At 44.1% G+C, this 25,018-nt stretch overlaps 1 protein-coding gene across 1 annotated transcript in view; it reads right to left on the reverse strand.

The window, feature by feature from the left end:
* The window catches only part of LOC126252984 (ATP-dependent translocase ABCB1-like), a 189,476-nt gene that overhangs the window by 32,243 nt on the left and 132,215 nt on the right, over positions 1-25,018 (reverse strand). The window contains exons 16-19 of the mRNA XM_049954012.1: positions 17,363-17,521; positions 17,047-17,250; positions 14,694-14,935; positions 2,398-2,557 (exon numbers count right to left, since the gene is read on the reverse strand). Of these exons, the coding sequence (XP_049809969.1) occupies positions 2,398-2,557; positions 14,694-14,935; positions 17,047-17,250; positions 17,363-17,521 (765 nt within the window). The remainder of the gene's footprint in view (positions 1-2,397; positions 2,558-14,693; positions 14,936-17,046; positions 17,251-17,362; positions 17,522-25,018) is intronic.

A 25,018-nucleotide genomic window follows, 5' to 3' on the forward strand; every position in this document is an offset into this window, starting at 1 on the left:
TATGAGTGCCTCCTGCTAAGACCCATACAGGAACATATTACTAAACTGCTGCCGGATTTCCAATTCGGATTCCGGCAGAACCACCCTGCCCCACAACAGAACATGAGAGTGGTTGAAGCAGCCACAGAGGGCTTCAACCACAGAGGCTACTGCGGGAAGCCAAAGCCTTTGACTCAGTATGGCATAGAGGGCCACTCTACAAGTTGTACACACAACGGTTTCCCGGGAGCAAAGTTAAGCTGATCAAAAGCTATCTCACGAATAGAATCTCTGTCAAAGTAGAAACTGCAACCTAACCTCCATCATAAGGCGTATTCGTGCTGGGGTGCCACAGGGATCGGTCCTGGGGCCCGTTTCGTACAGCCTGTACACTGCGGACACACTAACGGCCCCCCTGGTGCACACTGCACAGTACGCAGACAACACAGCCTTCTAAACGAGAAATGCGGACAAGGATCTGGTCATCCGTAGGCTACAAAGGGTTTTAGATGACACAGAAACTTTGGCCCGTCGCTGGCGCATCACCATCAATTCTGAAAAGACGCAGGCTATGCTGATTACTCGCAGGTTTGGAAGGCGCGAACCTCCTCAAACCCGCCCCCTCCATCTTCACCTAAACGGAACCCATCTCTCCTGGCGCAGAACCGCCAAGTACCTTGGCGTAACCTTGGACTCTCGTCTTACGTGGAAACCCCACATAGATGAGGTCTACAGGAAGGTCTGCGCCAGAATTTCCGTCTTATACCCAATCCTGAACTCAACCAGCTCCTTTCCCTGCCCAGTGGGAGTAAATGTGTACCAGGCCTGATCCGGCCAGTAATGGAATATGCATGCCCTGTGGTGATACGTGCCAAAGCAGCATCTGGACAAACTCTAGAGGCAAAACCGCGTCCTCAGGAGGGCACTGCACCTACCCCTTAGATTCGCCACTGATCATCCGCACGTCGCTGCCGAAATCCCACTCCTCAAAGAAAGATTCCAAGATCTGGCAAGGGCTTTCTACGAGAGCTCTTCCAGATCTGGAAATAACCTCATCCACTCCTTAGGTCGGTATGACATGTTCCGCGACAGGCACAAACGCCCAATGACGATCTTCGACGACTAAGTCGAAGAGAACATCCCTATATCCAAATCTTAATCTTCTTCCCGCCCCCAAAATAACAATCATCTCGCCAACCTCAGCCAAGTAGCAGACACATACAGAACATTCATCACATTTCACAGACACCAATAAATCACACATAAATTCACACACACAAGTACACAGACGAGGAAAAGCCGCAAGGCTACAAACTCCCCAAAGAGGAGAAAGTATTAGATGAGAGCGAGCGAGCATCCCGACACTTCGATAAAAGATGATGGGTACGAATCTCATTGAAACGTTGCGACAAGACGACGCCACCACTCGTCTGATAACCCGAGAAGAATTCATCAGTGGAATACTCAGAGAAAGACTGCCACCGCATAGACCGTGCTATGTCTTTGCAGACATTCTGCAAGCACCTACAAAATATTTGTGATTCTCTCGTTATCCGCGAAAGGAAACTCAGTGAAAGCCCTCAGCTTTGGAACGCACCTCTGTTAGAGATGCGATTTTGAAGGCTACGTATGGCGCCGCTACCTATCGAAACTTCATGAAACTGTAGGGGGTGAAGCGGGAATATTCTACGACGTCCCACAATAAATTCCGCATTTTTGCAATTGAAACTGGCTGAGAAGAAAAGCGTTCCATTACTTACTGAACGCTCCTCGTGGTATAGCAGAAGCAAGACCAGCTCTTTAACGATAGTACTCATTTTGTCGGGCACTGTGGGTATGTTATTCACGTCTGATGTAGTAATGCACAATGCTTATCCTATAAAAGATTTATCAATTTGTTTTATAAATGGATTTTTGTAGTGTTTATCATATTAGTATTTCATAATTATGATATTTCTTGACATATTTAATTTATGTGTGGGACAGGGACTCTAATGACATCTAGCTTTTCTTGAAGGCAGGGCCTCTACAAAACTCAGAAGGTAAGAGGACTGTGGTAGCAGACTAGAACTTGGATCCGATTCTCATTGACAGTCGACAAACGACTTATTTGTCGCAGCCATAAATACTGACTCACGAGTCTGCAAAGCATTATGGCTGCAAGGCATAACACAATTAATCAATGATAATTAGTAGAATTTAGTGAGTTTTCACAGGAGTTTTAAAATGGCAATTTGTAGAAAAAGCTTTCAGTTTTCTGTAACTTTGGTACAAATTTATGCCTGTGAATTAAAGTGTGGTATAACAACTCCATTTGGGCTGATAATAATAATCATTTCGCTGTCAGACAGTACTCGTATCATCGGTCACAAGCGATTTTCGCGGCATAAATGTACTCTAATGGTATATTTTACTCACCCATGTATCTTCTGCAGCGACCCGAGGATCTGCTATCTTTGATTGCCGGTTTAGCAAATGAAATAATTTCGAAGCAGCAATTAACCCTTTACGAACACCCAGAATCAAATACGGGACGTACGTCAGGCTGCCACTCACATTGCTTAAAGCGTCAGAGACCCTGAAAAAAGAAGGAGTGAATTATTTGGAATTATTCATGGCGAGTTACAAATTAAGCAGAAAATGATCACAAAAATGTTTTTTTTTTCAGTCAGTTATTAGGTCTAAATGTACACTCCTGGAAATGGAAAAAAGAACACATTGACATCGGTGTGTCAGACCCACCATACTTGCTCCGGACACTGCGAGAGGACTGTACAAGCAATGATCACACGCACGGCACAGCGGACACACCAGGAACCGCGGTGTTGGCCGTCGAATGGCGCTAGCTGCGCAGCATTTGTGCACCGCCGCCGTCAGTGTCAGCCAGTTTGCCGTGGCATACGGAGCTCCATCGCAGTCTTTAACACTGGTAGCATGCCGCGACAGCGTGGACGTGAACCGTACGTGCAGTTGACGGACTTTGAGCGAGGGCATATAGTGGGCATGCGGGAGGCCGGGTGGACGTACCGCCGAATTGCTCAACACGTGGGGCGTGAGGTCTCCACAGTACATCGATGTTGTCGCCAGTGGTCGGCGGAAGGTGCACGTGCCCGTCGACCTGGGACCGGACCGCAGCGACGCACGGATGCACGCCAAGACCGTAGGATCCTACGCAGTGCCGTAGGGGACCGCACCGCCACTTCCCAGCAAATTAGGGACACTGTTGCTCCTGGGGTATCGGCGAGGACCATTCGCAACCGTCTCCATGAAGCTGGGCTACGGTCCCGCACACCGTTAGGCCGTCTTCCGCTCACGCCACAACATCTTGCAGCCCGCCTCCAGTGGTGTCGCGACAGGCGTGAATGGAAGGACGAATGGAGACGTGTCGTCTTCAGCGATGAGAGTCGCTTCTGCCTTGGTGCCAATGATGGTCGTATGCGTGTTTGGCGCCGTGCAGGTGAGCGCCACAATCAGGACTGCATACGACCGAGGCACACAGGGCCAACACCCGGCATCATGGTGTGGGGAGCGATCTCCTACACTGGCCGTACACCACTGGTGATCGTCGAGGGGACACTGAATAGTGCACGGTACATCCAAACCGTCATCGAACCCATCGTTCTACCATTCCTAGACCGGCAAGGGAACTTGCTGTTCCAACAGGACAATGCACGTCCGCATGTATCCCGTGCCACCCAACGTGCTCTAGAAGGTGTAAGTCAACTACCCTGGCCAGCAAGATCTCCGGATCTGTTCCCCATTGAGCATGTTTGGGACTGGATGAAGCGTCGTCTCACGCGGTCTGCACGTCCAGCACGAACACTGGTCCAACTGAGGCGCCAGGTGGAAATGGCATGGCAAGCCGTTCCACAGGACTACATCCAGCATCTCTACGATCGTCTCCATGGGAGAATAGCAGCCTGCATTGCTGCGAAAGGTGGATATACACTGTACTAGTGCCGACATTGTGCATGCTCTGTTGCCTGTGTCTATGTGCCTGTGGTTCTGTCAGTGTGATCATGTGATGTATCTGACCCCAGGAATGTGTCAATAAGGTTTCCCCTTCCTGGGACAATGAATTCACGGTGTTCTTATTTCAATTTCCAGGAGTGTATTTGCCATTACTTAATTAATCCCGAGGCTAGAATGGACCACCCTGGCCTGGTGGTCCATAACGCACTCGTTACTGCATTCCAACGAAGTTCCTCGTTCCAACTAGAGCTTCCTCATTTCCCAAAGCCGTTATCTGATACAGTTTACCTAAACTTCTCTCCCTCTAAACTCTCTATATCAGAAAATAATACCACTTCTGTACATGTATTATTACATTTTGTATCCTTTACAACGCTACCATTATTATAATTATTATTATTATTGCTTGTATTAGTAGCAACAGTATTAGGTACACTCATAACATTTTTAATTCTATTAATATTGTTACTGATAATCATATTAAAGTTATTGTCATTTCTTATGTATAAAATACTGTATCAGCAAAGCTCTACAGTCATATAGGAGAGAAAACTAGAGAGCCTAGTCTAACGAAGTCAGATAAATAAATAAAAGCCGCGCGGGGTAGCCGCGCGGTCTGGGGAGCCTTGTCACGGTCCGCGTGGCTCCCCCCTCGGAGGTTCGAGTCCTCCCTCGGGCATGGGTGTGTGTGTTGTCCATAGCGTAAGTTAGTTTAAGTTAGCTTAAATAGTGTGTAAACTTAGGGACCGATGACCTCAGCAGTTTCGTCCCATAAGATCTTCCCACAAATTTACAAAAATAAATAAAAACAAATATCCTCTTCCTCGAAACACAGGTTTCCCTTGTTTTCCACTCAGCGCCACTCGTCAGATGTGGGCACTTTCTTCAGTAGGCCTCGTTTCCTACCGATCGTCATTACCACATTTGTTGGACGGTACCTATTGACCTCCACCATCCTATAACCTTTTGGGCAGTCACAAGCCATCGCAGATATGCAGAAGGACTTGATACTGGTAGCACCTTTATGAATGAACCTTGCTAAGTTACAGGTAAAGACAGCCAACGGATCTGAAGTGAAGGAGGACCTGTGTCCCAACTGTCGATGAATCGGAGTCATCTCATAAAGGAATTGGCATGGAGTGGGAAGGGGGTGCGATTCTCTCAGGGTGGTAGACTGTCTACTGGTCTTACCCTGAGTTTCATCTGCAACGCAACCAGGGGAAATCCTAATTACTCAGAATGTCTTTAACAGCAACACCCGGAACATGGAGTGGGAAGGGGGTGCGATTCTCTCAGGGTGGCAGACTGTCTACTGGTCTTACCCTGAGTTTCATCTGCAACGCAACCAGGGGAAATCCTAATTACTCAGAATGTCTTTAACAGCAACACCCAGAACAATTCAAGTATGATAGCCGCAGGAACGAAAATGGACAGGGAAAGGAAATATAGCTGGAATTACCGAGTCATTAACGTTGGCCACGGTGGGTATAAGAACACGCGTAAGCAGTCGCATTCGAGAAAATTCTCCTCTTTGTAAAACGACATACCGACATCGTCTGCAATAGTGTATTATGTGTATTGTGCTATTGTTACCCAGGGCTGCACTCATTTATCGATAGGATGATGGATGGTGAGTAAGGCCAATTCACACAGAAATGGCGGCTCACGGATGCCTGGCGGCAGCTGGTCAAGGATGTGGCACGGACGAGACCTGAGCAATTCTCACTGAAGCGGCACCGTCACAGAGGCATGACATGCCCGTGCTACGAATTAGGGATGGTGGTTATCGCTGAAACCACCTTTTCTCAGTTATATCCGTTGTTTTCCACACCGGTTTAACCTTACTGTTAAAATCGTTCAGAATACCCTGTTTCTGAAGTAACCAGTGTTCGGTTCTGTATTGCTATTGCTTCCTGTAATAAACGTAGAAACTGAAGGAAGATAGAAAAATTTTGACTCTCTCAGTTTCAAAATATTAAAGTAATTAGGCGTCTAAAAGCAAACTTAATATATCCAACGTTCACTCCTCGTCTCGAGTGAGAAATGTGATAAAAGATTGAATACTAAAAAAACCACCAGTGTTCTCCTACTGATCCAAATTTTTTGAAACTCTGCTCGAAAAGCGTATTGTACTCGGGGATAACATCACTATTTAGGCATTATGAATAGTCAGTGCTGGAGATTGAAAACTGCGGTTGGAAAACTGTTTTCTTTCTTTCTTTTTCGTGTTAATTTGTCCGTTTTCAAGGGCTACAACCAGATAAAGGCATATTGCGTAGACACAACCAGGAGATCAGCTAGGACTGAATTGTCGTTAAGTTTTGAATTCATTACTGTTACCATAATTTCCTTCCTCTTATTATTTCACAGAGATGGCAAACAAATTTTTAATGTTTTAAAGAAAATGGAGCATTGTACTTCATAGCTACGCAACTTTGTAAAAATGTTTCCAAACTAGAGTTGGTGTCATTCCGCAACGCAACGACAGCGAGATATTACCTTATAGACCACGTGGGGGCAAGTATTGATGCACACTGCGTGTACACGCATACCTTAACCCACGTCGCATGGCCAGTGGCGCAGCTTGGGGGAGGAAAGGTGATCTATCATGCCGCGGGCGCCACCTGCAGTTATTGTTAGAGTAAAATCTATATTGTCACCTACTTGTACGTGTTTTTGGAGAGAGAGGGGGGCGCCAAGAAAGTGTTATCCTCCGGGCGCTTAGGGGAGGAGGGTGCCATGGAAGTGTTATCCACTAGGCGCCTATGAGAGGGGGGGGGGGGGTGGGACGGAGGGTGCCAATGAAGTGTCGTGCCCATGGCGCCGGTTATGTTCGCTACGCCACTATGCACGTACCATGTGTTTGTTGCTCGTTACTGTCGGCATTGTTACTAAAATAGCACTGACCGCTGTCCCAATTTTCTATAACAAAGCAATATTTCAAACTAATGCAGATTTCACTATAATAGTTACTCCTTAGTTACCCCTATTTTGAAAAAGGATTATTTAAAAAGACAAGTTTTAGGGCTGCTGCTCTAGTTAATTGATCTTTCGGTTGTTTTACTCCTCATTAGTAAAAAATAAAAAAATACATTTTATAAACGAGACTAAACAAATATCAAACAGTACCGGTTTTCAGAAGTAAAATGCGGGTATCGGTTTTAACTTCTCGGTTTTTCCCGTCCCTACTACGAATGTATCAGCGTATATCGTCCTAATCAGAAAAGATATTGAAGCATTGGATCTTTCGTAGCTCGTGAATGTTCAGCAACGAAGAAGATATGAAGAAGATCCGTTATGGTTGAAGAAACGGAAGAAATACAGTACATTCGATGCAGTGAAAAAATTGGAAACCTATTCCGAACGTTTCCAGCATTTTTATAGAATGTCTCAAAAGTGTTTCCATATTAAGTTAGACAAAATGAAGGACAGCACTGAGGGAAAAGCAACAAAGCTCGAATGCTACGATCATAAATTCTATCTTTCGTATGATTTTCATTTGAACGTAAACATAAACATTTCTGATTTTATGAGAGATGTTCAAAATATTACGACACTTTTCCAAAGTCTGATCATCCTTAAATATTTAGACGAGAAATTCCTCGTTGTAGGGCATAGTTTCCTACCATGTGATAGAGATTGTTCCACCCAGAAAACTGGATTACAGCCATTGCCAAAGCCAAGAACAATGAATTCCTATGGTGCAAAATCGAACCAGTGGATTTCAGGGTCCTTAGCGCACTAGGCCAAGGGCTGCGCAGAGGATCATTCAAAATAACTGTGTGTTTCAGGCTTCACATTTCATTTCACAACCCTACTATACGAAGGGAAAGAAAAAATCGTAACATCCAGCAACCGTGGATTTGTCGAAGCACTGCAAAGAAGCCGAGAGGTGCTGGGAAAAGGTATCTGTCGCTAGATAACCTTACAGTTTTCCCTATCTTGTGCGATAAAATTCTGCCATTAAAAATTGACAAGAAGAAAGCCTTACTTGACGTGTGGCACTGTATTCCAGCTGGAAAACGTAGCTGCTTCTATAAGCTGGTACTGAGTGAGTAGTGCATTTTCCCGCCTGTCTGGCAAAAGCCAATGACAAAGGTCAGGAAATATAATGCTGATTGTACAATATGTTTAGTGTAGCTGCAGCAGGAATAGTGTTAAATTTTTCCGTATCTTCTGTTGCTGCTTGTGCAGATTTGTGTTGCAGGAAGTAGTGTTTTGACCTGAGATGTTGTACTTTCTTATTTATTTATTTATTTATTTATTGTTCCGTGGGACCAAATTAAGGAGAAATCTCCATGGTCATGGAACGAGTCAATACATGAAATTATAACACGATATTAGAAACAGATAAAATGAAATATAGAAAAAAAAAACATATTCAGGTGACAAGTCATAAGTTTAAATGAAGACAATCAACAATGTAACACTGGAATTTGATTTATTTTTTAGCTCTTCCAGGAGCTCCTCGACAGAATAGAAGGAGTGAGCCATGAGGAAACTCTTCAGTTTAGACTTAAAAGAGTTTGGGCTACTGCTAAGATTTTTGAGTTCTTGTGGTAGCTTATTGAAAATGGATGCAGCAGAATACTGCACTCCTTTCTGCACAAGAGTCAAGGAACTGCATTCTACATGCAGATTTGATTTCTGCCTAGTATTAACTGAGTGAAAGCTGCTAACTCTTGGGAATAGGCTAATATTGCTAACAACAAACGACATTAAAGAAAATATATACTGTGAGGGCAATGTCAGAATTCCCAGATTTTTGAATAGGGGTCGACAAGAGGTTCTCGAACTTACACCACATATAGCTCGAACAGCCCGTTTTTGAGCCAAAAATACCCTTTTTGAATCAGAAGAATTACCCCAAAAAATAATACCATACGACATAAGCGTATGAAAATATGCGAAGTAGACTACTTTTCGTGTTGAAGTGTCACTTATTTCAGATACTGTTCTAATGGTAAATAAAGCAGCATTTAGTTTCTGAACAAGATCCTGAACATGGGCTTTCCACAACAGCTTACTATCTATCCGTACGCCTAGGAACTTGAACTGTTCCGTCTCGCTTATAACATGCCCATTCTGTCTGATTAAAATGTCAGTTCTTGTTGAATTGTGAGTTAGAAACTGTAAAAACTGAGTCTTACTGTGATTTAGCATCAAATTATTTTCCACAAGCCACGAACTTATTTCATGAACTAAATTATTTGTTACTGTTTCAATATTACACACAAGATCCTTCACTATCAAGCTGGTGTCATCAGCAAACAGAAATACTTTTGAATCACCTGTAATACTAGAAGGCATATCATTTATATAAATAAGAAACAGCAGTGGCCCCAGCACCGACCCTTGGGGAACGCCCCACTTAACAGTGCCCCATTGGGACTGAACATCACTACCACTCTCAATATTGCGGAGAATTACCCTCTGCTTTCTGTTCTTAAAGTAAGAGGCGAACCAATTGTAAGCTACTCCCCTTACTCCATAATGGTCCAACTTCTGCAGTAATATTTTGTGGTCAACACAGTCAAAAGCCTTCGTTAAATCAAAGAAGTAAGGTTCGTATTTCTGCAATACGTAACACAGAAAACCCGAGTGTTTCGGCAGCAGATCGTTGTAACTGCACAGATTCAACGTTGCTCGTCCAGGAAACTAAAAATCATTTAGCTGTTTTTCAAAGATAATGTTAGTAATTGTGTAATAACTGTTGTAAAAATATGTAAAATGGCGTTTTACCTCGTATACACTGCCTGCGCCGAGAAAGCGTAAATATGTAAGCATAAAATAGGTAAGCAAATAGGAAAGCATAAAACATCCAGAATACAAAACAGTTTAGTAATATCAATAAGAAAATCCTATTTCTCATTCATTGCTCCATGGAACAGACGTTAGTTTTTCGACAGTATGTGAACCAAAATTGTTATTGAATGTTTCGGGAACGAATCTGATAGTGTAGACAAGAAAAAATTACGCATCTATACTATTATATAAAGACATGTCGTAGGTTAACATTGTTACCGAAAATCTCGAATAGTTCTTGATCGATTGACTTCAGATTTTTTGTACTTTAACAAATGTTCGGACAGACATAGGTTACACACTTTTTAAAAATATATGTGGTGCATAAATTATATAAATGGGCAAGATTTTTACCAAAAAATTTCGGGAAGTTCGTGACTGATTTACTTCAAATTTTAGTTCAACGTTGTTACCTAAATTCTCGAAAAGTTCTTGACCGATTTACTTCTGATTTTTGTATGGGTAATGGACGATCGGACGGACAGAGAATACACATTTTTTAAATGAAGAGGAAATGTTACAAAAAATCTCGAAAACGTCTTTGCATATTTGCTTTTCACACGATACTTTAACAAAACTGGACGGATATATACACTATATATATAATAGGCAAATGACGTTAGCAAAAATCTCGAAAATTTCTTGAACGATTTATATCAAATTTTTGCAAAATAATAACCGTTCAGACACATGTAGGCTATGCAGGGTGTTTCAGAAGTGTAGGTCAATAATTCACACACGGAAAATACATGGCAAAAGTAGCTAAAAACGTCCAATAAACATGGGTCCGCAAATCAACCGTTGCCGAGGGATCGAATTAATTCGAGTTGGGAACCAACTGTAAACGCCCCTGGGTACCGCGGTATGTACGTTGGTATCTCAAGGTTTGTCTGTTTATGCAAGCGCAGCTACTTCCCTTTCCCGCTTCGTCCACCGTGCCGTGCCGGGCTAAAAATCAGTTACGAACTGAAGGCACCATGGTCAGAGGTTATACCAATCAAGAGTACGCTGACATGCACTTCATGTACGGCAAAGCGAATGGCAGTGCCCTTGATGGTGCACGATTGTATGAAGAAACTTGTCCTCTCTGCTGGTAGCCCGACAGACGTACATTTAGCCGGTTACATCAGTGCCTTATAGAAACCGGGAGCTTCACACAGTACTAGAAGGTCGACCCAAACTCATAACACCAGATGTTGAGGAAAGGATGTTACGCATTGTACACGAACGCTCGAGTACTTCAACAAGGAGAATTGCTATCCAAGAGCGTGTCCTGAGTCATAGCACTGTATGGCGGATTTTACATCGGCAAGTACTCTATCCGTATCATCTCCAGCGAGTGAAAACCCTCATCAATGCAGACTTCCCTCCTAGGGAGAACTTTTGCCAATAGGTGTAACAGTAGTGTACCCTGAATTCCATGTTTGTAAGCAGTATTCTGTTCACGGATGAGGCTGGATGTACTTGTGACTGTATTTTTAACTATCATAACTGTCACATTTGGGCCGATGTCAATTGTAAGGCAAAACACGTATCACGACATCAGCAGCGTTATTCGTTGAAATTCTGGGCAGGACTGCTCGGGGACTGCATAATTGGACAACTCATCTTACCATGGAGACTAACCGGACGCAGTATATGCGATTTCTGTGGACTGTACTTCCAGCTGTACATGATGATGTCCCACTGAACCAACGCCTCAACATGTGGTTTCATGCATGACGGTGCTCCAGCATATTTTCATGTATGAATGCGCCGGTTTCTAACTCGGACGTATGGTCAACATTGGATAGGTAGAGGAGGGCCTGTGCCATGGCATCCAAGGTTTCCGGGTCTAAATCCCATGGATTTCTGTGTGTGGGGTCAGTCAAAGGTCTGGTCTGCAGTACCGAGGTCAACTCTCTTCAGCAACTACGCTCGCAGGTTGAAGCTGCCTTCCAGCATTTACAGGATTCCCCAGGACTGTCTGAGAGGATTCGCAACTCATTTCAGAGAAAAGCTCAGTGTTGCATTCAGACGCATGGACAACACTTTGAACACCTACTTTAACGTTTAGATATGCATGTGTTTCTGGACAACGATGAGCCACAACAGAAACAGAAAATGTATTGTATCTCGACAACGATTGATTTGTGGACCAATGTTTATTGGAACTCTTTAGCTACTTGTGGTCTGTGCTTTCCATGTGTGAATTATGGACCATCACTTCTGAAATACACTGTGTACTTCTTTTGAAACAAACTACATAGATTCTCTCTTAAAACCGACTGCGAGAAAAACAGTGCTATGGTGTGGAAACATGTGGTTTAGTTTTCTTTCTAGCAGTCAGTATTAATTATGATATCGGCATGTTACCCATTAGAGAAATTATATTTCTCATGTATATTTTTTTTCAGTTAAAAAAAAATTGCATCCGTTTTATTCCTCACAATTGGTTTTAGTAGAAAGCCGGAAAGTTGTATATATGGTTCATCGGCTTACGATTAGAATACTACTACGGAATCTGCATCGTCCGAAACTTTGTAATCCTACCCATTCGCAGACGAAAACCATGCAAAACGTTATCATTGAAGCTACTATCCTCACAGATCCAGTTGCTGGTGAAGTCTCTCCCATACACAGTACACCGATGATCCCAACCGATTTACCCATCCATTTTAAGCTGGCTTTATTGTGCTACAGTTATGTCTAATTGAGTTTGTTTAACGAGTCTGTCTTGACTTTCCTATGATTGTTTGCTTTTATCAAAGCATGTTTGTTTCTGGTTACAATAAAATTAGTTAACTAAGACCACTCTTTAATTTCCGTAGCTAGATGAAGCTAATAACCCATTATTTCAATTAGTTTTTGTTAGGACCATTGCAATGTATTGTATTGTATGTTAACCGGGGGCCTAGAAACGTCCCCGCCGCAGCCGCAGTGGTCTACAACCCCACGACGCAGTGGTCCACTTCACCCCTCCACCGCCCCATACCTAACTCAGGTTTATTGTGTGGTTCGGCCCCCGGCGGACTTCCCCTCCCCATAGAACGTCTCACACCAGACGAGTGTAACCCCTTTGTTTGCGTGGTAGAGTAATGGTGGTGTACGCGTACGTGGAGAACTCGTTTGCGCAGCAATCGCCGACATATTGTAACTGAGGCGGAATAGGGGGAACCAGCCCGCATTCGCCGAGGCAGATGGAAAACCGCCTAAAACCATCCACAGACTGGCCGGTTCACCGGACCTTGACACAAATCCGCCGGGCGGATTCGTGCCGGGGACCAGGCGCTCCTTCCTGCCCGGAAAGCCGTGCAAGGACCATACCGTGGACACATTGGTTAGGACCATTAATTTTCCGACGTTTCCACTGTGCAATAGCTTTTCATCTCATATCTGAGGGGAGAGATAGACATCTCGATAGGCTTCAGTCGATACAGATCAAAGTGGCAACAGAGTAAAGAAGCTGCGGGCATGTTGGCACCTAACTCTACTCAACTTTGTTTTTAGCATCGTTCTGAAACAGCACATGTCAAACGCTTCGATTCTCTTCTAACCTGGTTTTCTTGAAATTTCAGAAATTTCTTTCTCGAGTTAAGACCTTCGTTTATTGCTAGTTGACTTGTTTTAGTGGAAACATAGTTTTTGACTAAGCTAGACTGCTTCTTATGTCTACCATGCTTTGTCCCACGTAAGAGTATGAATATTTGCTTCCTAGGCAGCAGAATTCCATCACTTCCTTTTTGACATAGGTCAAAATGTTGATGACAGCTTTGCTGCTAATGTCATTTCCGATGCTCCTTAATCCTTTATAGTACGATCATAACACGACATTTCAGCTTAATTGTATGTTAAGTACTTTATTACTTTTTAATGAATTTATTTAGATTATTGAAAATCTAGATATTTCACACATATGATAAATATTCGTATCTTCTGCATAATAACGAAGATAAGAGACACTATTAGATTCGTAAAACACTCAGTAAATGTTAGTGATCATCTGTCACAAGAGGAAAGAATTACAAGAATTCACGAAGGATAAGCTTTCAAAATGGTACTAGACTTCGGGGCGTGGTGGAACTCCAAATTCTAAATGATAAAATTATTTTTGATTTTAAACAGTAATCATTATCAGGAGCATTTTTGTTTTCAAGCCAGAGTATCCATCAATGCTGACTACAATGGAGACTGCAGGTGCTAAAGAAATAGTATCTGACAAGAGAATTGTCAGGAGACACCTATGTCACAGCTAGCATGGCAGTTCCCTACTAAATTACTTCCTCCAATCAATAAACGCATACTTTTCGAAATTAAGCTTCATCATCAGCTTAAAAGCTGCTCTAACGAAAGAATTTGTCAGGGTTTTAAGTGCAGATAGCGGATATACTTATTTGATCCATTTTTTTTGTTCACAATTCAAAAATATACGTCTTTATATAAATTTCACTACCGAAAACTCTTGAGCATATAAAAATTTACTTGTAGTTGTCTCAGAAACAGTATCACAAGCTACTCTGACTGAACACAACCAAGAAAATTAGAGCACCTTTTGGATGTGTTGCGAACCTTGTCTTAGCAGAGATATTCCTTTACATTTCAATATCTGTATGGGTCAACCACAAAGCGAAACCTTTGGAGATAGAAATATATAGATACTACAGAATATTTTGGTTCAAATGGCTCTGAGCACTATGGGACTCAACTGCTGAGGTCAGTAGTCCCCTAGAACTTAGAACTAGTTAAACCTAACTAACCTAAGGACATCACAAACATCTATGCCCGAGGCAGGATTCGAACCTGCGACCGTAGCGGTCCTGCGGTTCCAGACTGCAGCGCCTTTGACAGAATATTTTGCCATCTCCTTCTTGAATACCAGGTCGTTTCATTGATGGAGACTCCACAGTCACGCCAGATATGTGCATCTGCAGAAACAGAGTCAAAGGCAGTGAACTCACTTGAAGACATCCTTAAAATGCATCCCCTCGGAGTGAATAAGTAATCCTCCGTAGTACATGCACGCGGCGTAAGACAGGGTGCTGATGTTGCCAGTGACGATGTAGACGGCCGATCTGATTTGGGAGTTGCGCTCCTCCCGTTGGAGCGCCGGCCGCAGCTCCGCCAGGTACTGCTGGTGAAAGTGGCGCTCGCGGCCCAGGCCGGCCACAGTGCGGATGTTCCCCACCGTCTCGACGGCCAACTGCAACAGTGACATCGCATCAGTTGTGGCTATCACTCCGTACTAGGCTGTCTGTGAGACTTCGCATTACAATATTTGTTGATTTGAGAGGGTTGCTGCCTTAAAGTACAAGAGTTGTCGAGAAAGTAAGTTTCGATCGGCAGTGAAAAGGAAACCACAGTGAAAATCAGGAGTGGTTGATCTGCAAAAGTTAGCTACACCTTCCAGCTACGTCTCTATAAAGTCGCCGTTCCGACTTAAGACTCTTGTCGTAGCGTTGTACAAACTTTCCAGTACCGGTACTCTCCTCATAGCAGGCAACCGCCTGTGCTTTCCGTCAATTCTGTACGCTGGTCTCCTGTTCGTTGTCTGTGCCAGACTGTTGTCTTTACAGCCAACAGCTCATGTGAGTAGAGAGGAAAATCAGAGGGAGCCTCTGCCTAGCTGTACGGTGGGTGATCAAACACTTCCCATCGAGACAGCTTCAGGAGCGTCTTTATTGCTCTGTAGTATGCGGCCGAGAATTTTCATGAAGGAGGAAATGCTTGACAGTTATGTTATGTGGGGTTGTATGAAATCAGGCGAAATCTCTCGGCATCTACATCTACATGGATAGCCTGCAAATCACATTTAAGTGCCTGGCAGGGAGTTCATCGAACCACCTTCACAGTTTTCTGTAATTCCAATCCCGTATAGCACGCGGAAAGAATGAACACCTATATCTTTCCGTACTAGCTCTGATTTCTCTTATTTTATCGTGGTGATCGTTCCTCCCTATGTAGGTCGGTGTCAAAAAAATATTTTCGCATTCGGAGGAGAAAGTTGGTGATTGGAATTTAGTGAGAAGATTCCGTCGCAACGAAAAACGCCTTTCTTTTAATGATTTCCAACCCAAATCCTGTATCATTTCTGTGACACTCTCTCCCATATTTCGCGATAATACAAAACGTGCTGCCTTTCTTTGAACTTTTTCGTTGTATTCCGTCAGTGCTATCTGGTAAGGATCCCACACCGCGCAGCAGTATTCTAAAAGAGGACGAACAAGCGTAGTGTAGGCAGTCTCCTTAGTAGGTCTGTTACATTTTCTAAGTGTCCTACCAATACAACGCAGCCTTTGGTTAGCCTTACCCACAACATTTTCTATGTGTTCTTTCCAATTTAAGTTGTTCGTAATTGTAATAACTAGGTATTTACTTGAATTTACGGCTTTTAGATTAGAATGATTTATCGTGTAATCGAAGTTTAACGAGTTCCTTTTAGCACTCATGTGGATGACCTCACACTTTTCGTTATTTAGGGTCAACTGCCACGTTTCGCACCATTCAGATATTTTTTTCTAAACCGTTTTGCAGTTTGTTTTGATCTTCTGATGACTTTATTAGTCGATAAACGACAGTTTAATCTGCAAGCAACCGAAGACGGCTGCTCAGATTGTCTCCCAAATCGTTTATATAGATAAGGAACAGCAAAGGGCCTATAACACTACCTTGGGGAATGCCAGAAATCGTTTCTATTTTACTCGATGTCTTTCCGTCAATTACTACGATCTGTGACCTCTCTGAGAGGAAATCGCAAATCCAGTTACATAACTGAGACGATATTCCATAAGCACGCAGTTTCACTACGGAAATCCAGGAATACGGAATCGATCTGAAATCCCTTGTCAGTACCACTCAGCACTTCATGTGAGGCACGGAGGCACTGCTTTATAGGCGTCTTTATGTGTTCACTGTACGTTCAGAATTGCAAGTGCAACGTGACGCGATCTGCGGACATACTGGAGACACTGCTCAACACGTCTGTGCAAAGTTTCATTGTTTGACTGTGGTTTCCGTTTGGCGACCGATCGGAACTTAATTTTCGGACACCTCTCGTAGATGAGCTTAACATCAAACCCTAAACAATTTTCGACCAAGCTGTCCGCTGAAATTTATCCATACGCAGGTGACAAATCATCGAGCAGTTCGAAACCTAGTAATGGGACACACGTTGATAAACATCATTTGTCTAGATTTCCTTCCTTTCGACATTCAAAGGAGGAACGGAGTGGCTTACATTTATTGCAGGAGTGTTTATTATAATAATTTACTGACTTAGCGTGTGGAGAAATCACGGCAGGAGCGGATACTTACCTTAGATGCTTTCTCCATGGCGTCCCAGACGCTCATCATGTCCTCCAGCATCTTCCCGTGTTCGTAGTAGTGCAGCGCCACCGACGCCGGCAGGAAGGCGACGACGACGAGGCCCATCCGCCACTCGTGGTACGCGCACAGGCCCACAGACAGTACTAGCGTCACCACACCGTCAAGTATGTAACCTATATACTGTGCGGACGCCTGTGCATCGCGGAACAGAAAATCATAGCTAGAGAAATTTCAGTAGCAGAGAGTGTACGCGGGCTTATCACACAAGCGCTAGCCACTGGCGCTATGTATCACTGCCACTTACCGAGTGAACTTCGTGGGTTCCAGAGAGCCTCTCGCACAGCGCTCCTGTGCTGTTGCTCCTCTTGTCAAACCACGCCATCTCCTGCCGCAACATCGCTGAGAACATGAGGCCCTGCAGTCGATTTTTTAGTTTGGTTCCAGAGTGACGAGAAGCGTACGTCTGCAACAGACAAGAGTTGTCTACCCAGTCACGACTTCATATTTGCAGCAAAAATGATATTTACTCACTGCCGAGGACAGTCATACTCTGCTGGCTACTAAAATTGCAATAACATCAACGTTGAAAAAGATAAGATTTTGCTTATGCTGGGTGCCTGTATGATGTAGAAGGAAGAATGCATGGTTAAGCTTGCATGTGTTTTTTTCGGGGTGCGAAATTTAGTACATAGCTCCAACCAGTAGCAGCAATAATGGCCCTAACCCAGCTAGTCATCGAGTTGAACTGAACTTAGTATCAGATACAGTTACTTCATTCCGTGCTGTGTAAGTTTTCTTCAGTAGTAGCGCTTTGAATGTGCTGGTGTGCCAATTTCTCGGCAACCTGTGAGCAGAAGTTTTAATTGAGTGAGACATCTGGAGACAGAGCTGATCAGTACTACAGTCGGACACTGTCTGCATCGATGTACGGAAAAGTCAAACAGCGCAAGCACTATGCGGTCTTGAATTATCTTGCAGGACAGAGCTGTCGGTTATAACAATCAGAAATGTAGTGGTTGCTGTTCAAATTATCAGTTATGCTAGCAGGAGATGACTGTCTTGTGCATCCAGTGACACACCATACTATAACGTCAGTTGCTCTATCCATAAGACGAAGACGAATACAATCTGGCAAGGTGGGTTGCCCTTGGAGGCTGCACGCCTTGATGCGTCCATTGTGATGATGTACGCAGACACAGAACATCATTAAAGAGGACGTGGTTCCTCTCTTGTTTCGAGTATTGTCGTTGGTCGCGCCTCTCCATGCTGTCGTGTCAAACAGCCACAAAATTGATCGCTATGCTGACGTTGCAGTATTATCTTACTGCCAGTGTGGATAGTTGTCTCGCTGCGACTAACGTACTTCTTATTTCAAGATAAGTGACATGAGTGTACGATCCTGCACGCAGGTCCGAACAATGTTTGTCCTCTCAGCCGCTAGTAGCGTGGGGCCGTTGAAATCCCTCATGTTGTTGAGTATCGCCCTCTAAACCCATCGATTCCATATTCGAATGACAGTCCTTGAATCACTACCAATGCGACCAGCAGTGTAGTGTCTGGTTTGATGCACCCCACCACGAATATCTCTCATGTCCCAACCTCTTTATTTCAGAGAGCACCCTACGACCTCAATTACTTGTGGTTGTATTCAGATTTCTGTCTACCCCTACAGTTTTTCTCCTCTTCAGCTCACTGTAGTATCATGAAAGTTATACCCTTCTTCTATTCAGTGTTCTCCATACGTTGCTCTCTTCTGCGGACAACCTCATCATTCCTTATATTATCAATCCATCTAATTTTCGACATTCTACTGTAGCACCACATCTCAAACCCTTCGATTCTTCTCTGTTCCACTGTCCATGTGTCACTATCATACAATGCTGTGTTCCAACCGTACATTCTCAGAAATTTCTTCCTCAAATTAAGGCATATGTCTAGTATTAGTAGACTTCTCTTAGCCAGGAATTCCCTCTTTGCCTCTGCCAGTGTGCTTTTATGTCACCCTTCTTTTCTCCGTCGTGGTTACTTTGCTTCAGAAGTAGCAGAATTCCTTAACTTCATCTACTTCGTGATTACCAATGTTGATGTTAAGTTTCTTGCTACTTTCTGCTGTTTCTCATGACTTTTGCCTTTTTACGGTTTACTCACTATCCATATTCTGCACTCCATCATTTCATCCTAAAGATCCTATAATTCTTCTTCACATTCACTGAGAATAGCGATATGATCATTGAATCTTTTATCATTGATATCCTTTCACCCTGAATTTTAATCCCACTCTTGAATCTTTCTTTTATTTCCATCATTGCTCCTTCGATGTATAGATTGAACAGTAAGAGCGAAAGAGTATATTTCTGTCTTACAACATTTTTAATTCGAGCATATCGTTCTTCGCTTCCAATCTTATTGTTCGTCCTTGGTTCTTGTACCTATTACTCATTGCCGCATGAAGTGGCCGCGCGGTTAGAGGCACCATGTCACGGATTGCGCGGCCACATCCCGCCGGATGTTCGAGTCTTCCCTCGGGCATGGGTGTGTGTGTGATGTTCTTAGCATAACTTAGTTTAAGTAGTGTGTAAGTCTAGGGACCGATGACCCCAGTAGTTTGGTCCCTTGGGAATTCACACACACACACACATTGTTACGTATTACCTGTCTTTCCATACAGCTTACTCCTTCTCAGGATTTCGTACACCTTGCGCCATTTTACGTTGTCGAATGCTTTTAGGTCGACGAATTCTATGAATATGTCTTTATTTTTCTTCAGACTTGCTTCCATTACCAAGCGCAACGTCATAATTGCCTCTCTGGTGTCTTTACCTTTCCTAAAGCCAAATCGATCATCAACTTTTTTACCATTCTTCTGTATGTTATTAGTGTCAGGAGCTTGGATGCAAGAGCTTTTAAGCTGATTGTGCGGTAGTTTTCCCACTTACCTGCCCTTGCTAGCTCCGGAATAGTGTGACGATATTTTTAGGAAAGTCTGGTTGTACATCGCTGGTGACAGAGTCTACACACCAATCTCAGTAAGTGTTCATTTGTCACTACACACCAACAGTTTTAGAAATTCCGATAGAACGTTATCTATCCATTCTGCTTTATATGATCTCACTCTTCCAATACGTTTCGAATTCTGACTCTAATACTGGATGCCCTATGTTATCCATGTCGACTATAATTTTTTCTTCTATCACGTCATCAGACAAGTGGTTCCCTTAATAGAGACCTTCAGTGTACTCTTTACAACTACCTGCTCTCTCTCTTTAGCGTTTAATAGCGGCATTCCCATTGCAGTATTAATATTGAAACCTCTGCTTTATATTCGCCGAAGGTAGTTTTGACTTTTCAATATGCTACGTCAGTCCTTCCGATGATCATTTTTTTTTATTTCTTCACATTTTTCTTGCAGACACTTCGCTTAGCTTCCCTACACTTCCTATTTATTTTATTCGTAAGTGAATTGCATTTCCGTATTCCTGAATTTCTCTGAACGTTTCGTTTACGTTCTACTTTCGTCCATCAGTTGAAGTATTTCACCTGTTACCAATGGTTTCTTCGCAGTTCACTTCCTTGTCCAACATCTGCGATTGCCTTTTTTAGATATGTCAAATTGTCTTCTCCTGCCTATACGAGGCGTAAATCAGTCTTACAGCAAACAATCAAGTTTCAGTTGCTATATTTGAATGAAAAACCCTCTGCCCAATCCTTCGTTATTTACAGAATTTAGACAGCATTACTCTAACGTATTTGTGTGGTCGCACTGAAATACTAACCATCTGCATATTCAGGCATATGCAAGGCTGTTTGAAGTTTGTTGAATTCCGCATTCGTAGTGTTGCAGTATTCGTGGTCAGCATTGTACTTCGCGTATTAGAGAATTATGTGATAGCTATATCCAGACTGATATATGTAGCTTGAGGGGTGTGTGACTAACAAACTAAAATAAAAAACTGAGAATGTTCAATAAAACTGGTGAAGAACTGTAACAAACAGAATTAAAGAAAATTTTATTCGAAATGAAACAAACGTTAATATTATTCATACTCTATTCTCTGTTTTATTTGCACTATCAGAGTGCCTAGCGTTGTCCAGGTATGTTTCTATTCCATTTCATAGTCTATCTCCACCTTCCTCTGTCCATCTCTTCCTCTATCCCTTCTCTGTCCATCTCCTCCTCCCCCTCTTTCTGACCATGTCCTCTTCACTTTTTCTGTTCTATTCCTCTTCTCTGTCTCTCTGCCCATCTCCTCCTTCGCCCTCTCTCTGTTTCTCTCTTCCTCTCTCATTTCTCTGTCCATCACCTCCTCCCACTCTCTCCGTCTGCCTCCCCTTTCTCTGTACATTTACCCCTCACCCTCTCTTTGTCCATCTCCTTATCTCCCATATCTGCGTCCATCTCCTCCTTCCCCCTCTGTCTGCTCGCCACTTCCTTCTCTCTTCCCTCCCAAGAGGAGAACGCTGGTTCTTACCCAACAGTTTTTTTTCCAGATAGTAATATGTGTACCAAGTTTCGTTCAGTTCGATCGAGGGGTTTACAAGGAGCTTTTTACCAGTGGCTTTGCCCACATACGCACTTATTGTTCCGTCGTAACCACCAGCGCCGGCACGAAGACGAGGAAAGCAAGAGCAGAGAAGGTTGTGAGACGACAACAGGAGCGGCCTCTACAAGAAGAAAATACACTCCTGGAAATTGAAATAAGAACACCGTGAATTCATTGTCCCAGGAAGGGGAAACTTTATTGACACATTCCTGGGGTCAGATACATCACATGATCACACTGACAGAACCACAGGCACATAGACACAGGCAACAGAGTATGCACAATGTCGCCACTAGTACAGTGTATATCCACCTTTCGCAGCAATGCAGGCTGCTATTCTTCCATGGAGACGATCGTAGAGATGCTGGATGTAGTCCTGTGGAACGGCTTGCCATGCCATTTCCACCTGGCGCCTCAGTTGGACCAGCGTTCGTGCTGGACGTGCAGACCGCGTGAGACGACGCTTCATCCAGTCCCAAACATGCTCAATGGGGGACAGATCCGGAGATCTTGCTGGCCAGGGTAGTTGACTTACACCTTCTAGAGCACATTGGGTGGCACGGGATACATGCGGACGTGCATTGTCCTGTTGGAACAGCAAGTTCCCTTGCCGTTCTAGGAATGGTAGAACGATGGGTTCGATGACGGTTTGGATGTACCGTGCACTATTCAGTGTCCCCTCGACGATCACCAGTGGTGTACAGCCAGTGTAGGAGATCGCTCCCCACACCACGATGCCGGGTGTTGGCCCTGTGTGCCTCTGTCGTATGCAGTCCTGATTGTGGCGCTCACCTGCACGGCGCCAAACACGCATACGACCATCATTGGCACCAAGGCAGAAGCGACTCTCATCGCTGAAGACGACACGTCTCCATTCGTCCCTCCATTCACGCCTGTCGCGACACCACTGGAGGCGGGCTGCACGATGTTGGGGCGTGAGCGGAAGACGGCCTAACGGTGTGCGGGACCGTAGCCCAGCTTCATGGAGACGGTTGCGAATGGTCCTCGCCGGTACCCCAGGAGCAACAGTGTCCCTAATTTGCTGGGAAGTGGCGGTGCGGTCCCCTACGGCACTGCGTAGGATCCTACGGTCTTGGCGTGCATCCGTGCGTCGCTGCGGTCCGGTCCCAGGTCGACGGGCACGTGCACCTTCCGCCGACCACTGGCGACAACATCGATGTACTGTGGAGACCTCACGCCCCACGTGTTGAGCAATTCGGCGGTACGTCCACCCGGCCTCCCGCATGCCCACTATACGCCCTCGCTCAAAGTCCGTCAACTGCACATACGGTTCACGTCCACGCTGTCGCGGCATGCTACCAGTGTTAAAGACTGCGATGGAGCTCCGTATGCCACGGCAAACTGGCTGACACTGACGGCGGCGGTGCACAAATGCTGCGCAGCTAGCGCCATTCGACGGCCAACACCGCGGGTCCTGGTGTGTCCGCTGTGCCGTGCGTGTGATCATTGCTTGTACAGCCCTCTCGCAGTGTCCGGAGCAAGTATGGTGGGTCTGACACACCGGTGTCAATGTGTTCTTTTTTCCATTTCCAGGAGTGTATAAGCGCTGTTCGTGCCAGCCTCAGCTGCACAATACTAGACCGGCACTTGCAGAACAGTTATTAGTGATCCATATCAATTGCATACATGGACTCTGTATATAGCCGAGGACTGACTGTTTGCATTTCGCCTATCGCTTGCGACGCGTTCTTGTAAATACAAAATTAAGTATTGTCAATCTTCTTTATTCTAATAAAAACTATTGATGTGATTGACTTGAATTGTTGTATAGCTATTCCGAGAACGCAGCATCCTTTAGGCACCCTATACGAGAGGTATGGGCAGGACCGCACACGTATCAAATTTAACATATTTCACACATATTTACACACATATTCCACCTGTATCTCTAGCGAATTTCGCCATGCACCTTCGTTTACCTTCGGTGCTGGATTTTATGTCATATTTCCCGTACTATGTGTTGCACAGTGAGGTAATTTTGCAGGTGCATCCAGTTGCCTGCAAAATGTGTTTCGAAAAGAGTTAGTAGTAAACAAGTAATAAATTAACAGGTCATGCTTCATGCGGTAGTTTTATTGTAAGAACAGCGAAAATGTAATAAGCGATATACTTGCTTCCTTTCATCTTTTGTGGGGTGTGTGAGTGAGGAAACGTCTCTAAAAGGGTTAAAATTATGTGTATAGTTTGTTGCAAGTCACTAAGTGCTCTCAGTCTCAAATGTTGGATGAATATAGTCTGGCTATTTCCGCGTCACGAGATACGCTTCTTTCACGCCCCCACACCTACCCCTATGAGACATAGTTGGTCCTTAACCCCACAGTGGTTCTTTCCAGTGATTGACATCGATCAACACGTTTAGGAAGACTTATGGAACATATATTGATCATCCACGTGGATGTATGGATTTCAAACTCAGTAAGAGCACGTATTACGTGGAACATGTGAAGCCTTTCACCTCTGTACCTCGGCGCCTTGGGCGACTTGGCGTTCTTAGAATTATTATCTGAATGGATAGACAAGTACTGAAGAAGGCATTCCTAGGTGTTCCATGTTCAACTCACTCGCTGAAAGCTCAAAGCGTCACACTGTCATGCAGGTGACCTACGATCGATACCGTGTACGCCGGCATTATTTCCTTGGAAACAGACGGTAAAGAGGTGCTTACTGACCAGATGACACTACACGTCTTGTGAAACGAGAGCACGACAGTGTTTCCATCTGGTTGACACACCTATTATCACACGAGAAAAGTTAACACGTTGCATTGCGAAATGTAAAATGAGAATGTCATTTTAATGAACACTAGGCGCAAGTTTTCATGTTTGTTTTCTTTTCATAAGCTCATTCAATTAAGTGATGCAATGTCATAGCAGAAGGTTTCGTTATTTGAGGGAATTGCACAAATGTGAGTCACATATTTAAAACCTTTTACTTATTTGTAGCCCACATCTTGTTCTGACTGAAGAAATTACTACGCCACGTCACCACCGAGCTACCGAAAGGTGTGTTTGTTAGCAGACCTCTGTCGCACATTATCGCACAACAAACAAACAGACTGACGGTTTTAACCACGGTGAGGCATCTTCAGGTCTACAGTATTGCAGCTGTGTACCTGAATACGCCGCTACTTTGCTATATATGTCAGAGCAAATAAGATACGCTGAGAACCCCACATTATAAAAAAAAAAAAAAAAAGGTTCAAATGGCTCTGAGCACTATGGGACTCAACTGCTAAGGTCATTAGTCCCCTAGAACTTAGAACTAGTTAAACCTAACTAACCTAAGGACATCACAAACATCCATGCCCGAGGCAGGATTCGAACCTGCGACCGTAGCGGTCCTGCAGTTCCAGACTGCAGCGCCTTTAACCGCACGGCCTCTTCGGCCGGCCCCACATT

The sequence above is a fragment of the Schistocerca nitens genome, chromosome 4 (genome assembly GCF_023898315.1).
Source record: "Schistocerca nitens isolate TAMUIC-IGC-003100 chromosome 4, iqSchNite1.1, whole genome shotgun sequence".
Lineage (NCBI taxonomy): Eukaryota > Metazoa > Arthropoda > Insecta > Orthoptera > Acrididae > Schistocerca > Schistocerca nitens.